Below are 17951 nucleotides of genomic sequence, written 5' to 3'. Positions count from 1 at the left end.
TTATTCAGCAGCAGGTGACACGAAGAGCAGGACTGGAAAACCTCCCTGTCACCCCACTTTAAAGCATTTTCCAGTATTCGTTCCAACACAGAGACATCATCACTGACACCCCACAAGTGTGGGAGGTGAATCAGAGCCTGGCAGACTGAGAAACGTGGCACAAACTGTGCCCAGCTGTGCTTCTTGGCACTGCGGCCGGATCCTTGGCATGTCAGTGGGTGAACTCATGTGAAAGCACAGGAGCTTCCCTCCAGTCAGACTCCCACAAAGGCTGTGCTTGTCTTCTTGTCCACAGCAGTGATACGGTCAGTAAGAACCAGTCCTATAAGCAGCTTTAACACAGAGGCTGTGCATCTGTAAGGATGCCTCCAGTATCATCTACTGGCATTTCATACGTTGAGAGAAACGTTCGACACCTGTGTCTAGGACCAAGGTTCAGATCCAAGCTTCCTCTGTGCTCAACGGTGACCAGCGGAGGTTCCCCCCTCCTGTGATGGTGACCCAAGTTGTGCCACTGCTGGCTTTCCGGAGGTGCACAACTCTCCCTTTTTTCTACCTGTGAAGGTAAAGCTCAGAGCAGGGATTTCCATTCCAGGCTCTAATTTCTGGATGATGAAAGCAAGAGGAGAGAAGTCCTAACCGGCAGTGCCTACCCTACTGCTCAGGCTCCAGGAGAGGGATGCCCTCATTTCATTACAGTGGTTCTCATCTGGCTCACCGCTCTCCCTAGGGCACCTTGGACTTCTTTGTTCCTCAGGCTGTAAATTATGGGGTTCAGCAGGGGGGTGAGGATCCCGTATAGCATGGAAACTACCCTGTCCTGATGGGGTGAGTAGGTGGAGGAAGGCCGTACGTACGTGCAGATGGTGGTCCCATAGAAAAGGCTCACCACTGTCAAGTGAGCACCGCACGTGGAGAAAGCTTTGTGCCTGCTCTCAGCAGAGTTCATGCACAGGACAGCGAGGAGGATGCGGATATATGAGATCAGAGTGACCGCGAAGGCGCTGCTTCCGAGGACCCCAGCAACTGTGAGGGTCACCAGCTCCCTGCCGGCAGTGGGTGAGCAGGACAGCGCCAGAACAGGGGGTATGTCACAGTAATATTGGTCAACCTTGTTAGAGTCACAAAACAAGAGCGTACAAATCAGAGAGGTGTGTAACAGAGAATTAAGAAATCCGACCACCCAAGTGCCGATGGCGAGGTGAGCGCACAGCCTCGTGCTCACCATGTTCACGTACTGCAGCGGGTGGCAGATGGCGACGTAGCGGTCGTATGCCATCACAGCCAGGAGGAAAATCTCTGTGCCCACGACGTCAATGAGGAGGAACAGCTGGAGCATGCAACCAGCGAACGAGATCGCCTTGCTCCCAAACAGCAAGGCCTGCAGCATCTTCGGCACAGTGATGGTGGGACATAGGATGTCCAGTAAGGACAAGTTGCCGAGGAAGAAGTACATGGGGCTGTGCAGGTGAGCATCTGTCCTAATGGCAACGAGGATTGTGATGTTGCCTGCCACAGTGGCCAAATAGATGCTCAGGAACAGCACAAAGAGAAGAACTCGCACCTCCGGAGCGTCAGAAAGGCCTACGAGAATAAACTCAGATACTGTCGACGTGTTGATCCTCTGCATCTTATCTTTCCTTGTGGAAACGTCACGAGTGTACCTGGGGAAAAAAAAAAAAAGGAACAGTCAAAATCCAATTTTCCTTCTTAATAAGGTGATGTTTTGGTCTGCGTTGAGGTTTAAAAACAATTCCAAGTTTGCATCAACTAAAAGAAAAGTGAGAAAGAAAAAAATAAAAATCGCATTAAGCTTAATGGTGATGAATCCAAAAGTTTAACTTTTCTCAGATTGGAGGGAGAAAAGTTGAATACAAAGACACAACAGCAGGAGCACTTTAGGACATGGCTGGGCATCCTGTTTCTCTCTTCCAGCTCAAAGGCCTCCGTGGAGACTTGGCACATTCTGCAGCATTAACACGGCTTATAGCAACTTCAGCAGCCGTTGTAGGGGGAGATTAAGTGCAGTACCAGCACCTCCTTCCTTACTGAGCAAATTCCTCAAAGTGCTGCAAGAAATGCTTCAGCAGCAGTAAAAGGCACATGGTGTTTAAATCACGGCATCACTTGGGAAGATGGGAAATGATTCAGGTGGAGCACAGCAGGAAGCAGAGGAAACACTCACTGCGGCGAGGAGCTCGTTACTGGCGACGCGCTGCAGCCTGCGCCTCCAGGAAACCTGCCTGCCCTTCTTCCCTTTTACGTCCGATCAGAAGATCTGCTGACAGCAAAAAGAGCCCGCAGGAGCTCCAAGAGCACCGATTTATTCAGGAAAAAATGGGTCCTGATTTAACAGCAAAAGAATTTTCACGCAGAGATGGATTCGTGTTGGAAAAGACCTTGAAAGACACACGAGCGCCAGCTAGAACACCAGACGCAGGAGTGCCTCTTCATCAGCAAGGTGTCATAATTATGTGCTGTGGGCATACCAAGGGAGGGGTGTCTCTGAGGTTTTCTTGGGCATGAGGCACTTTGAGTGCAGTGAAAGAGTCGCAAGGAGACGGCAATGCAATAAAACGACTTCCTCGCCCCGAATCTTTGGATTCCGGCCACTTTTGTGTTGAGAACCTTCCCACTGAGCTGTGGTTCAGAACCCAAGTCTACCCTCAGGGAAAGGAGATCGAAGGCTTTCTTCTCCCTAGGTCCTACTCAGGCACCATCCAGACTGTGGGATTTTTGTACGTCACGCGAGTCCTGAGTTCTGATTTCTTTAAGCCACACTTCTGTCACCTTTACAAAACCTTTACCAGTGTTTTCCAACCACCTTTCCTTGGTCTGGCACCTACACGTAACGGGGCAAAAATAACTTTGGCAACAGCTTCTCTGCAGAATTAGGTTGACAAACCACAGGCCTGTCCTGCTGTGGTTATGCAGACCTTTGCAGTTCGCCCTCCTGGTCCACTCCATCCCCCCTGCACAGCTGCCAGCTCAGCAACCCCGGAGGTTGGCAGCACCTACAGCAGAGATCCATTCTATCCTCACCTACAGGAAAAGCTACAATTGCTTTTGCAACGTTTCGATTCCAGAGCGTGAGATTTGATTTTATTTTTTAACGTATTCATGCCATGTTTTCGGAGTGACTCCGCTAAAAATATTCTCAGTGATTGAGCTGAATGATTTGTTGATGGAATCATTGAATCTCCAGGGTTGGAAAAGGCCTCCAGGATCAGCCAGGCCACCCGTCACCAATGGTCCTGTGCTCCAGGCTCTGCTGTGCTGGAGGGCTTTCCTTGCATTGTTTCAATGATGATCGTGGTGCTCTCAGCTGGGCACAGCAACTCCAGCAAATCGAGGAGTTACAAATGCTTGGGAATGATGTGATTGTTTTGTCTCCGATCGTCCTTCCACTTGATGAAAAAACCTTAAAACTGATCGTAAGGGGAAGCAACCCAATAAGACTTTGGCCATTTGGGGTTCAAAGTGAGCTGCAAACCAAAGCTTACAAAGGCATCCTATTGTAACACTTACCCAGAGCATAACGTGACTTGGTCAGCTGGCTAAACTTGCTGACTCCTTTGGCTGCAAGATATGGACTTCCACTAAGTCCATCAAAGGAAGGCCCCAGTAGCTGCTTGTAGCCAGAGGATGAAGCCTCACCCACCAGCAGAAGCAGAATTTACTTGCCATGCTGTTAGCACAAGACTGCAAATAGCTAGGTTTGCAAATCAGGTACTAATTCCCAAGATCGTAATGAACTGCACACACCACTCCTATCTGCCGTGTGAAAACAGGGCCCTTGAACTCTTGTGAATGTCATCAGTAACCAAATGTTTCCTCAACTGCGTCGTGCAATTATTTTAATCAGTTTTATTAGCTACATGCGCGCCAAGGCCTAGTGAACATCAGTGTGTCACAAGGCTGGACCAGCTCACCTCTGAAATACTCTGTAATGTGCAGTAATTGCAGCAACCCCGAAATGCTGCTCAGAAAAAAAGATGAGGCCTTAAGTCCAAATGCCTGCGCATCACGTGTTGCCTGTAGAGCGGGCATTATTCAACCTCCAGTCAAATTCAGATTTCCCAGGCAGTTTTCCTCACCTCATCGTGCCTCAAAGCCACCTGGAGGTACGTGTGTGGTGGATCTCCCATGCACCTAAGCTGTTGCTTATCTGTAGTACAGCAGAAACTAGTTGGTGTGAATCTTACTCGTGTTCGGCGTCGCTCTTTCCAGCAGTGTCCTCCCTTATGAAACTCAGAATTAGCAATTCTGTTCAAAACACTGAGCCGTGCTGAGCAGGGTCTGGGAAGAAGGCACGGCCATGAGAGCTCTGCAGAACAGGAGCCCTGGTGCAGCTGGGGGGGACCAGTTCTGCACTGAATTGGCCTCATCTTCATCAAGAACCATTGCTGAGATTAGGAGAGTTGGGAGCTGTTTGAAACCAGCCCACGCCAAGCAGCATTGGAGCAGCCCCAGCATGCAGCTGGCTCTGCTCGACCCATCGCTGACAAACGGCTCTGATTAGAGAAGAGCACCTTCACTTTTCTTGGGGTCAAACTAAAGCACTGTGGATCGTTCCACTTCTCATAGGCCATTTTTCTTTTGGGGCAGCCTCTTGCTGTCCCCTAGAATAGAGCTGTAATCAAGCCTGGATGCCTAATTAGAGAGCTGCTAATTTCAAGGAGAGAAACCTCGAGACTCTAACGATGCACAGCGGAACCAATTTAAACACACTTAAACTCAGCCATCAACTTTTTAACCACATCTACCGAGACCTCATAAAAACCATCCTGAGTAATTACCCAGAGGAACAAAACGATGTCATTAAATAGTTTGCTTTGGGATACAGGTGGTCAAAAGCTGAATGCAATTTGTGTTTGGCTTCAGAGTAATTATTTCTAGTTTCCGCGTTGATTTGTGTTGTGTTTCCTTGCGGCAAAGATAATAGCAGAAAATTCCCCAAGAGGAAATGTGGGGCTTAAGAAATAGGAAAAAAAAAAAAAAAGAGAGAAGAAAATGACAGTTGGGCAATTACAGACCAAAGAAACAACAGAAATTCAGCACTCCTGGCTCTCATGGACGCATCACCATCCAACAAAAATTTCAGTTGTCCATTAAAAGTCGTCAGCCCCATCTGGCAGCGCCTCCCTTCTGCTCCCAGCAGAAATGACTCCACGAGGGGCATTGCCTTGACAGCCCCAGCAAACAAGTGGCAATTGAGGGATTCTGTTTTGAGCTCAAACGTCAGTCACTGACACCGTCTGTGATTGATGTTAACTGAGAAAAACCCCAAACTTTCACAAACTTTCAAACTTTCACAAAAACTTTCACAGTAAAGTTTTTGAAGTGTGGCAGAGTTGTATCCCGAAGGAGGTCCTTGGTCCCACAGCTTGCACTACAAACAAACAGATCTTTTTGTCTCTTCGAGCTTTGAAATCCATGGGGTTTGACCCACGGCCTCATGACATCACAGAATCACAGAATTGTAGGGGTTGGAAGGGACCTCCAGAGATCATCGAGTCCAACCCCCTGCCAAAGCAGTTCCCTACAGCAGGACATAAAGCATAAGGGAACTTTCAAGACCTTGACATTTCTCCACGGTCTCAGACAGCTGCACTAAAATAGAGACTGAAACAACTGCTGACAAGAAAAGTCAATCCACAAGGGCACACACTTACCTGAAACCCCCCTGCTTACCAGCCCCAGGGACCCCCTCCATGGCCAACGTGTCCATCTGCGTGCTTTGGTCTCCTTCCTGCCACCTCTTCTGGGGTGTCAGAGCAGTGAAGTTGCCTCAAGCAGCGGATCAATGATGGCAGCCAATGGAATCATAGAGTGGCTTAGGTTGGAGGGGGCCTTAGGGATCTCCGAGTGAGCTGAGAGAGCTGGGATGGGTCAGCCTGGAGAAGAGCAGGCTCGGGAGAGACCGTACGGCCCTCTACAACTGCCTGAGAGGAGGTTGGGATAAGGTGGGGTTGGCCTCTTCTTCTAGGAAACAGCAATAGAATGAGAGGGAATGAGCCAGGGAGGTTCGGGTCGGGTGTCAGGTGGTGGAAGGGCTCCCATGGAGGTGGTGGAGTCGCCGTTCCTGGAGGCATCCAAGAAACGTGGAGACACAAAGGGACTCTGTGGTTCGGAGGACATGGTGGGGTGGGTCAGTGGTTGGGCCGGATGATCTTAGAGGTCTTTTCCAACCAGAACGATTCTGTGATTCTTTTCTGTGTTTCTATGATCATGCCTAGATTTTGCTTATCCTCAAGGACATTCAAAGCTGGTAGTGCAGCTCATACCCCAGGCGTTGCCCCTTAAGCATCCAGAGCTCCACCAGGGCTCCCAAATCCTGATTTCTTCTCCCATTTTCCCTACTGTTTTGGAGCACAAGTGTGTCTTTATCCCATGTCCCCATGTGTATCAGCCCCCATACACAGGTGAAGGTTGGACGGTGCTGCCCCTGGATTTATTCATTGCCACCCCGTGACTTTTCCTGGCAGATCCCAGCTTGACCCCACAGCCTGCCCTCACCCACACGCAGCTACGTGGACATCCTTCCTGCAAACCCATCTCTTTCTTTCCTATTCTCAGTTGACAAATCTCGTGTGCTTAAAGTTTGGTGTGACATCAATGCAAAACTAAGTGTTGGTCATCCATTTAAATCCCGCTTTTTTATTTCCCTTTTGCATTCTTCCTTCTTTAAAAACATTCCTGCGCTGATTTATTTTGTGGTAGCACCCAGCAGCAAGTTCAGCATGAGGCACGTGATGGAAAGCAGATGCTCCCCATGTCCAGGCATCACAACATATGGCTCATCCATGGGCTGTTCCCTAATTGCATTCATTTAAATTGACAGAAGGGCTCTCGAGATACTGGCCAGCTCTGAAACTAGAGGCTGGTTTGGGAATTCCTTCACTGTTATTCCGTTCCGTTGAGCTGGTGAACATCTGGTAGATGATCACTGTCTAAGCCCCATGTCCCCAAGGACCCGCTCTGGTGTCCCCAGAGATCAGCTGTGGTGCCCCAAAGGGGACAAGGGACACCTCCATGTCCCCGAGGACCAATCCTGGTGTCTCCAAGGGGACGAGGGCACCCTGATGTCCCCAAGGATCAGCTCTGGTGTCTCCCTATGAGGACAAGTGACACCTCTGTGTCACTGGTGATGGTCAAACCCCTCCTGGTCAGTGCAAAAAGAAGTGGTTCGGTAAAGGAGCCCAGCTCAGCCACTCTGCCTCTGCAGAGGGATCTGTCCTGACTCCTCCTAGATGCCTGCATTCAGCAGACACGAACCTATGATAATGCCCCCGGAGCTCAGCAACAGGTGAAATGCACGCAGCGCTGGTCAGACGGCCTGAAAAGATCCTTTTGTCCCTCCTTCCTCACGAGAAGCAAGATCAGTACTGAGATTTAGAGTAGCCAATGGAACATGCTCTTCTGAAGAATGCGTGCTTTCTGACATAGCAGAAGGTGAAAAGCACTGCATGCTTTCTATGCCATCTTTGTGTTCCTCAGAGACGTCTTCAAAGTTCTGTTGGATGGAGGTTAAATGTGACCCACAGAGAAAAGCTCGTTTTTGTTTGCAATTAGGCCAGGAAAATCTCCAATTTCTCATTTGTCTCTTAGGGTTGACGAGTCAGCAAGGAGGAGATCACTGCTAGGAAAGCACCTCATGCTTTTTGTGCGCGCCTCTCACCTTCTGCTCATATCTGGGCAATTCTTTGGATCCTGCCCTGTTCTCCACCACTTTGCAGTGTTCTTCTTTTCCACCATTCGTAATGCAGAATACATCAGCACCAATGTTCTGTCGGTGAAGAAGAACCAACGCCATGAAGGCACGACTCAGTTTGCTTTGCTTAGATCATTGCACTGCAGAGGTGCTTAGATCAGAGAACGTAGCCCCATGACTTTGAGTATAAATGAAGAACAGAAGCCCAGTGCCATGCTTGGTGACTGCAACGTGATCAGTATTGACTGAAGCTGCCCTCAAGGATCCAGCCATCCAAAATGTCACTCTTGTATTTCAAATTTTCTGTATCTTTTTCAGTGAATTGCTGAGCATTTTGCTCAGCCTTTCACACGGATGAACACCACCACAAAATGAACACAACCCCAAAAAGTAATGAGCTAAATCACAAATACGGGTGAACACATCCACGGGCATGGATGAATGCAACCACAAGTACAGCTGAACACAAATTCAGGTGAACTCAACCACGACCCCAGTTACTAAATCTCAGTACAACATGAACTCCCAAGTCTGAGCTGTACAAGGCACCTGAAAGCATTTTAAATCATCCCCCCCAAATTTGTTCCACGTTTTTCACCCCCCAGGGCATCGTTCCTTTCTTCCTCCTGCTTGCTTTGCCATATCCTGCTCTAGCTCAAGTTTCTCGTTGCAAAGAATTTGGGAGACTTTCTAGCAATTTCTCTTGTCTGGGAAGGCTGGAGCATTGAAGGCTGATGAGAAGGGACAGAGCACCACAAACCTCTATGCACCCCAAAGCCCTTTGTGTTAAATCAAACAAGCTGGGGCATGGCAGGCAATGGGAAACACTGCTTGGATCAGAGAAGCTGCAGGGCTAAGGCGGGTTGCCATCGTGGGACACTGGGATTTCCCAAGGACAGACTGGGTGAACGGGGTGGGATAGGAAGATACAGCAATCTGAGCATCCGTTCCTCAGGACGGGGAAAGGTCTGGGCAGACCAAAGCTGGGGGTGGTGATGTGCCACTGAGGGCTTACATACAAGTCAGCTCGAGCTTGTTTCCTTGAACTCCAGCACTTAGAGGCTTACTTCTGTGCCTAGGCGGGCAGGTGGCTCTATCCCTGTTAGAGATGCTTGGGTCTCATTGCTGGAAAGAGCAGAGGAAAAGCCCAACTGTGATGTTTTTTATTAAGAAGGTGAGAAATGCTGCCAGCATTCAGGGGGATTCGTTGGAGTGCAGAGAGGCTGAACCCCCGTATTGCCACCGAGACGCCTCTCCCAGCGACAGCGCTTGTGTCGTGGCTCCAGAGCACCAGCCAAGGCTCCAAACTGCATCCAGTGTCTAAACAACTCCATCCAGTGTCTGAATAAAGCTGGGAAAACTGTTCTTAACAGCACTGCCTCCTTTTGCACCTTTATGGGGAAGCACCAAATCCAAATGGGAGAGTTCAGACTTGCTATGGTAGGAAAGCTGTGAGCTGTCACCCTGGTAAGAATTCAAATCATGGTCCTGACACCAAGCAATAATAATAGTAAGTAATATTACTGGAAATTGCAGCAGCAAGGGAAGGAGGAAAGATTCTGCTCCTGCCATCAGCATCAGCAAATGATGAAACTCACACCGGATAGCAGATTTTATTGCAGGATTCTGCGTATGACAGTGTTTATCTGTGAGAAGGCAGAACACGGAGATCATCTGTCTGCTGAGAAGATGGGTGCACAGAGAAGGTGCCTGATGGGTGCACAGGGATGGAGGCACACGGTCCCAGCAGTGGCAGCAGTGACGTGAAAGGCACAGGGCACAGTGTGCTGAGGCTGAACTGGCCAGAGGGATCTCAGATCTCCTATGGTGCCATGTGAGGGGCTGTAAAACTCAGGGGCTTTGGCCTGGGGGTGTCCACAGCTCAGGGAGCTGCTGAACATTGCTCCTGCATCACTGGTTTTGTATATATACACATTATACACATACGGATTTATGATGATCATAACTATTATCCTTCTTCTCCCCCCTTCCTTTTCTCTATTGTATGAAATGTGTTTATCTGTGAAATGAAGCAGCTCATGTGCAGCAATGCAGCACTCGTGGACCGTCACCGTTGGAAGGAAGACCTCAAAGAAATAGCATTGAGAACAAGCATTGAGCAAGGCAGCCCACAAAAGAGACGGTCCTGCTATCAACAAGAAGGTCATGGATGAGTCTGGGAGCTCTTACAGCAGAACATGTCTGTAAGCACAAGCAGCTCAGCAAGACGGACGTGGGAGAGTCCAGCTGCTCACGGTCGTCACAGTGATGGTGATGAGCAGGGATCCACAAACAGTAGAGAAGAGAGGGCAGAATGAGGAGTGTGCTTTTGCCACTGCCTTATCGTGCTTGAGTCCAACGGGGTGAACTCCATCAGTGGGTTTGTTCTCTATAGACACCAAATAAACAGGGCCTGAGGCACAGAAAGGAGCTGCCAGCAGCGGTGTTCGATGAGGGGCGTTATCCCCACACAGACATATTCATCACCCATATGTTAAATACGAATCATTCTTCACAGAATCACAGAATTGTAGGGGTTGGAAGGGACCTCCAGAGATCATTGAGTCCAACCCCCTGCCAAAGCAGGTTCCCTACAGCAGGTCTTCCTTTGATGCCTTTTTGGGACAGTTTCCATTTAAAATCAATGCTTCTCTTGGGGAATAGCTGCTGATGTCCGACTCAGGATGTGTTACTGAAGCGCATAATAGAAAGCTCAGACTGCTTCTCTGAGCACAGTGGTAGAAACAGCACCTTCAGGAATCCTCCTCATTTCACCTTTCCTGAAAAAGACTACTAGCTCCCTGCTTTTGACCATAATGTCAATTTGGAGACAAGTTGACCAGAAGGGATGGTGCAGCTACAACTCAGCTCCCACCATTTTTGGTGTGTCCCAAGGGAGGTCCCAGCCCAAAGAGATGTACTGTCCTTCTCAGTCCTCCAACGTGGTGCAGCAGCTCCTTGTTGTCTGTCTGACTGTGATACAGTGCAGGACTCGTTAACCTCTGAGTGCTTTTGGCACCATGGAAATGATTGTGGGGGAATTGACTTGCAGCCCAAACCACCCAAACAACACAAGGGGTAAAGAAACTGCAGTGGAGGTTCCTTCTAATTCATACAGCAGACCGCACAAAAGTCATCCAACCCAACTGTCTGCTTCTAAAGGCAGAATTTCACGGCTGTGCTTGAGCAGTTAGAGAGCTCACACAGTTTGTATTTGTCAGACCCTACGCGTTCACTTGCTCCTCTGATGACTCCTGACCACTTCCATCCAAACGGCCCAGCTGCACGCTGCTCTTAGACCTGCAACACTACAAACTGGCAGCTGGAAGGAGCAGCTCGCCCCTGCCTTCCTCGCTTCTCATCTTCCTGCAGGACCCAACTTGCAGAGCAGATCTCCGCTGCAAGATGGGAAAACTGCTGTGGAAATATTTCAAACAATGCAGGAGAAGCACAAGACTGCCAGGAGCAATGGGATCCCAGGAGATTTCTTTGCTGGGGGTTATGGGTGGACAAGGAGATAAAAGTGTGCAACAGATTGCAGTGAGGGCAGTGCTGGAGCGTGGTCACCTCGACTGGAAGCATTTGTGGTTCAGATAAACCTCACAGTTGTGTGCAAGAGTTTTATTTATCCTAGCTTTGCTCTTGTAGCAAAGGAGTCCCATAAACGTGACATGAAGTTCTACTTTCAGTCCTGACTTAATATTTCCTTATTACCTTGTTCTTACCACTGCCTGCTAACAGAACAAATCAGTATCACCACTGTGCTACGAGCTGCCATCCCTTGGACGTCCAGCCTGTACAAATTTGGAAGGAAAAACTGAAAAGAAGTAAAGCAGGAAATAATTCCAAATTTTAGAAAGGCTTGAGGTTAGCCCTTGCTGCTCAGTGGGTATTTCAACTCAGTGCAAAACGCAGAGCTGTCCGGCCTTTCAGGCTCTTGTAAGGATCCTCAGCAACATGCAGAGGAGTAAATGCTATTTTCACTTTCTGAAAGGGATGAGCTTTTGTCCAGCAGTACCCAAAAGTGGGACATCCAGAATGCTCCTGGTGTTGTTCATCACAAAGCAATTAAAAAATATATAGTATTAAGTTATAACCCCCTGCTTGGGATAGGAACCCCTGGTAACCTGAAATCCCACTTGTGTTGGGGTGTCAAGCGGCTGCAGCTCATCACTTTGTGACAGCTTTGGTCTTTTGTCCTCACATCTTTCCTCTTCCCTCCTGCAGCAGCGGGGCAGCCGCTGTTCCGTGCACAATGTGCCCCTTCCTGCTGTGTGTAAATGTGGGTAGGAATCACCCCGTCTGTGGGAGAGGTTTCCAAACCACTGAGACATGAAGCTGTGTCTCCTCTGCCTTCTTTGGCAGTTACTTCATTTTCTGCAGTCAGCAAGACATCCTGCAGTAGATCTGTGACTTTGTTTAATTACTTTATTTGCCCATAATTAAAAGAAAGAATCTGAGCTGGAGCTGAAGGGTAGAGATGGTGGTGGGAAGGGCGGCATCAGTGCCACGTGGGGCACTGAGGAAAAGAGTTGGTGCACTGCAGAGGAAAGGGAAAAGCCTTCATTCCCATCACTGCCTCAGCAAATGACCCTGCTGGCACCTCGTGTCAGAGCTTTAACTGAGAGCCCATTGAGATCCTACAGCATGCTCAGTATTTCTGATAGCGTTTATCTATTTGCTGGTGTTTCAGGTTGTGCCCAGGAGCCCCACTGGGGGCCTGTGGTCAAGGACGAGAGAACAGAGGGGAAATGTCAACTTGCCACAGGGTTTGCAATGCCCTCCAAACCCAAAGACGAGCCTTCGGTGTGAGTGAACAACAAGCTTTTATTCAAAAGGCATTTTGTGGCAATGCTGACCAAATACCTTGTGCCACGCTAATGGTGTAGAAGCAAAGAAACATCACAAAGCAAACCTCCTGCACGCCTTGGCTCCCAGGGAGGCCGATGAGGACGAACTCCTTCACACCGCTTGCATTCCCCACGTTGGTCTGTTGGGCAGCCATGCACAGCACGCACCATTTTTTGTGGCAATGACCAAATACATTATGGTGAAAGATCCTTCGGGAAACGGTTCTACACCTTTCCCTCTTCACTTTCTACTCTTCCACCCCACAGTTTTCTCACGGCACTCTTGACCTCTTTATTCCTCAGAGCGTAGATGAGGGGGTTCAGCATGGGGGCGACGATGGTGTAAAACAGCGCCACGATCTTGTCCTCCGAGAGGTCACTGGATGGACGTACGTAGGTGAAGGTGCACAGCCCGAAGAACAGAACCACCACGGCGATGTGGGACCCACAGGTGGAGAGAGCCTTGCGCCGTCCTTCCGATGTGTGACTTCTCAAGGAGACCAAGATCACGGCGTAAGACACAACCAGGACGGAGAAAGAGCTCAGAACTATCGTCCCGCTGTTGGCGGTGACGCCGAGGCCGACGGCGTAGGTGTCAGCACAGGCCAGCCGTAGCAGGGGGTGGACATCGCAGAAGTAGTGGTCAACTTTGTTGGGGCCACAGAAGGGGAGCCGAGCGACCAGCAGAGTCTGCAGGACGGAATGCAGGCAGCCTCCCAGCCACGAGCCCAGCACCATGCGGCCGCACGCGCGCCGGCTCATCAGCGCGCTGTAGTGGAGAGGTCTGCAGATGGCCGTGTAGCGATCGTAGGCCATCGCTGTGAGGATGAAGATCTCCGTGCAGCCAAAGAAATGGGCCCCGAAGAGCTGTGCTATGCAGCCCACAAAGGAGATGGATTTGTTTTCCTCAAGGAAGTCGGCAAGCATTTTGGGAGCCGTGACGGAGGAGTAACAGATGTCTACAAAGGACAGGTAGCCAAGGAAGAAGTACATGGGGGAGTTCAGACGCTGGCTGCTGATCACGGTGACAATAATGAGCAGATTTCCCGCCACGTTAATGGTGTAGAAGCAAAGAAACATCACAAAGCAAACCTCCTGCACGCCTTGGCTCCCAGGGAGGCCGATGAGGACGAACTCCTTCACACCGCTTGCATTCCCCACGTTGGTCAGTTGGGCAGCCATACACAGCACGCAACCTGTGCACAAGGAAAAGCAAGGTCAGGTGATCCATCATCATCGTCATCACCACCACAAATTCTGTACCAGAGACTAGAATCATAGAATCATAGAATCATAGAATCACCAAGGTTGGAAAAGACCTCAAAGCTCATCCAGCCCAACCGTTCACCCATTCCCAACAGCTCCCACTGAACCACGTCCCTCAGCACAACATCCAGCCTTTCCTTCAACACCCCCAGGCTCGGTGACTCCACCACCTCCCTGGGCATCCATTGCAGTGCCTGACCACCCTTTCCAAAAAGTAATACTTCCTCATGTCCAGCCTGAATCTCCCCTGCCGTAGCTTGAAACCATTCCCTCTGCTGCTATCACTAATGACACGAGAGCAGAGGCCGACCCCCAGCTCACTACAGCCTCCCTTCAGGCAGTCATAGAGAGCAGTGAGGTCTCCCCTGAGCTCCTCTTCTCCAGGCTGAACATTCCCAGCTCCTTCAGCCTCTCCTCATCAGCCCTGTGCTCCAGGAAGCACACAGGATTACTATGAACCCTACAAAATGATTGGCTTTCCCTGTTTTTTTCCCCTGGGTATTTCATTCTCCTCGAGTGAAACTTCGGCCGTGGCTGCCACTGTGCTGCTGTCACCGTGCTGCTTCGTCCTGGTGCTTTGGGGTTGCGAAGGACTGAGCCTACTTTGTACTACAGGAAAGACAGTGTGAGGCACAACAGGGGTGCAGGGCAGGATGCTTTCCCCCATTATAGCCCAAGGTTATGATTACAACCCTTGTAAGGAGAATGCCTTCGTGAGGACTGGAAATACCACTTGGAACACCAATTTATTCTGTAAGAATAAATAGTCTTTGAATTGTTGTTTAGAAGGGAAATGAAACTACGCAGGGGGAAAAAAATCTCTCTTACATATACACATTTTGGGGGAAAAAAAATTGCAATGTCATGGGCTGAAAAAATGAGTTCTGGGGGAGTTATCTGTCATGGAGGAAACGTCAAAAAATTATTTAGTCACCACTTCAGCATTTATTTTACTCTAAATCTCAGTACTGATCTTGCTTCTCGTGAGGAAGGAGGGACAAAAGGATCTTTTCAGGCCGTCTGACCAGCGCTGCGTGCATTTCACCTGTTGCTGAGCTCCGGGGGCATTATCACAGGTTCGTGTCTGCTGAATGCAGGCATCTAGGAGAAGTCAGGACAGATCCCTCTGCAGAGGCAGAGTGGCTGAGCTCGGCTCCTTTACCGAACCACTTCTTTTTGCACTGACCAGGAGGGGTTCAACTGTCGCCAGGTAAAGCCAGCTTCAGAGAAATAACCATTTTCATGCCCTGGAAGTCACTGATGCCACTCTATTCTTTGTGTTGTGGTTGAATTCCATGTTTGCAGGCACCTGTGAATCTCTGCAGGTTCTCTTTCCAGAAGGTGGGGCTCCTTTGCTTCTGTTGGTTCCAATCATTGCCCCCCAGCAGTAAAGAAGTAAACGTCATCTTAAAAAAAGGCATTAATATTTCCAGCTCCATCAGAGTTCCTTCAGCCCTAGAAACCAGTAGATGCAAACTCTTTGTGGAATTTACCCAGAAATAGACATCTTAGAAGTAAATTATTGTCTGAATCGGATGCATTTATTTTGCTGACATTCCTAAGTCAGCTGGTGTTCAAAATGAGCATCAAACCACAGTCGCCCCCCCCTGAGTGTGCAGGTGAGCCCTGAGCATGGAACGATGCAGTGAACTCAACCTCTGCAGCACCGCTGACATTACAGAACCAGAAATGACAAATTCAGTACAGGACTCCCAAAAGTTATGTCCTACCCCTTCAAGAATCTTTTCCAGGATGTCACTGGCGGATGATGTAATTCAACCACCTGCAAAACGAAATAAACACAACATGGAACTGCTGACGTTTCAGAGAGGATTAAAAATGTTTACCTTCCCCTTATTGCATGCATTCTTCCCTAAAACCTTATGGGATTCGTGGCCAACAAAAGGACAAAACCCAAATGGTCTGAGCAGGGTTGCAGGACCAGCCCTGCACATGCATGGCTCTGGTGAAAGATGGCAGAGAGTTAATAACAGTTGTGAAAGTTGCTTTTTTTATTTTCACATCTGTTTGAGGGAAAGGGGGAAAAGGGGAAAGAAGGGAAGGGAGAAGGGGGAAGGGGAAAGAAGGGGAAGGGGAAGAGAAAAGGGATGGGGAAAGGGATGGGGAAGGGGAGGGAATGGGAAGGGAAGGGAAGGGAAGGGAAGGGAAGGGAAGGGAAGGGAAGGGAAGGGAAGGGAAGGGAAGGGAAGGGAAGGGAAGGGAAGGGAAGGGAAGGGAAGGGAAGGGAAGGGAAGGGAAGGGAAGGGAAGGGAAGGGAAGGGAAGGGAAGGGAAGGGAAGGGAAGGGAAGGGAAGGGAAGGGAAGGGAAGGGAAGGGAAGGGAAGGGGAAGGGGGAAGGGGCATAAGAAAAAAAAGAAGGAATCCAAATAAGCTGTAAAAATTACCTCTTCTGTATTTGCAGGTCTAATTTTTTTTTATGGAAGAGCTGTATGATTTTATCTCCTCAGTATCTGCGTTGCCCAGTAGGGATGTGTTAGGGCACAGACTTCAGAAGAAACGTCGAATGTAGAGCTTCCAACACTTGCTCTGTATAATGCTGTCCAGTCCTGTCTAGCTATTCCCTGCCTAAGTGAGAACTGCTCTGCCTGGGTAATGGGTGCACAGAGCGGCGTGCTCACAGCCCCACAGCAGAAAGCAGCTCTGAGAAGAAAACCATTTAAGTTCCTCTCTTCAACCCTCTCCAAGGAAATCTCTCACCTGGAGGCTCCTGGGGCCAAAGGAGGGAGGAGTGAAAGGAGGACGTGAATTCTGTCCTGACTGAGAAGTTTGAGTAAATATACTTTAAAGATAAAGTCATCACTCAGCTTCATGGTTTTCCAAAGGCTCGGGGGGCAGTAGATCCACTGCTTTGGCTTTCTGGCCAAATTTCTAGGCGTGAAATCTAGCACTTCTAGAGATGTCTGTTGGTAAGGAGAGGTGTGCTGTCCTCTCGGGGGCGTGAGGAGCCCCCTGTCGAAGAAACATCTGTATTTTGGAGAAAGTTATTTGGGTTGACACATCTTTCTATCAAGTAGGACCTCATCTGCCGTAACATCTGCAGCCAGAGCTCTGTCTATGGAACAAAACATGGCAGGACAAATGGATGCAATAGGGAACAGGGCAACCAACCAACTCCAAGTCATCACTGCTCTGGAGTGCAGTTCTTAGAGCCAGGTACTGGGAAAATCAGCCATCCATGGAAGTGGGCTGTTAACTCTTTAACCCCACATGAAGTTATGATTTGGAATGCTGATAAATCATAAAACCATGACATTCCACCCCTTATTCTACATCATACATCCTGCTTCATATAAATACAAATACACAAACGAGCAGTAATTAACAGGCATTGCACACACACGTCTGTATCCACACACATACATGGAATTACTCACTGTGCTCCCCCAGCACCAGATCCCCTTGTGGTACACACCGAACATCCCCACTTATCTCCATCCCCCACCAAGTGCACCCAGCTCCCTGGGCAAAAGCATTTCCACGGAGAGGCTTTCCCTTTCCAGAGGCTGGAAGGACCCAAACTGCTTTTCCCAACTTCTTACACATCTTGCAGGGACCTCGTCTCCCTCTACAGCATGCAGGGAGCTGGGCTGGGTAGGACCATTGTCACTGATTGATCCTTGAGTGCTGACCAACCAAGTGGCTTCTGCCAAATACTTCTCCCAGTGCTCAAACGTTCTGCCACCCATTGCTTTCAACATGGCTTTTAACACCCCGTTGTAGCGTTGGATTTTACCAGAGGCTGGTGCACGATGGGGGATGTGATAAACCCACTCGATGCCATCGCCTTTGGCCCCAATATCCACAAGAGAATTTTTGACACGAGTTACGTGACTCAGTTCTTTCTGGAGTGCCGTGTCGCCGCAGGATTTGCCTCTCCAGACCCAACATGGTGTTTCGGGCGGTAGCCTGGGGTAACTGCGTAGCCAGCGGTTGCCTCCACCATGGTGAGCACACAGCACCACTGCGAGATCGTGGCAAGGCGATGGAACCAACCTGCCACAACTCCCCACGTTTCTACTTTCGCCATCGCCCTTCCACCCACAGAGGTTTCATCCTCTCGCCTTGTTTGATTGTGTCACAGTCATGAATAACCTGTGCAA

At 49.4% G+C, this 17951-nt stretch overlaps 1 protein-coding gene across 1 annotated transcript; it reads right to left on the bottom strand.

Moving 5' to 3' along the window:
* Positions 1–685: 685 nt before the first annotated feature.
* LOC306956688 (uncharacterized protein) lies at positions 686–17878 on the bottom strand (the record flags this gene model as incomplete). Its single annotated transcript, XM_079547968.1, has 5 exons — positions 686–1664; positions 2206–2278; positions 12581–12704; positions 12796–13760; positions 17845–17878. 5 exons carry the CDS (start codon positions 17876–17878, stop codon positions 686–688), a joined length of 2175 nt encoding a protein of 724 aa, XP_079404094.1.
* Between the last annotated feature and the right edge of the window lie 73 nt (positions 17879–17951).

Source organism: Tetrao urogallus (assembly GCF_951394365.1).
Source record: "Tetrao urogallus genome assembly, chromosome: 36".
NCBI classification, from domain to species: Eukaryota; Metazoa; Chordata; class Aves; order Galliformes; family Phasianidae; genus Tetrao; species Tetrao urogallus.
This window is presented reverse-complemented; position numbering and strand designations above follow the sequence as displayed.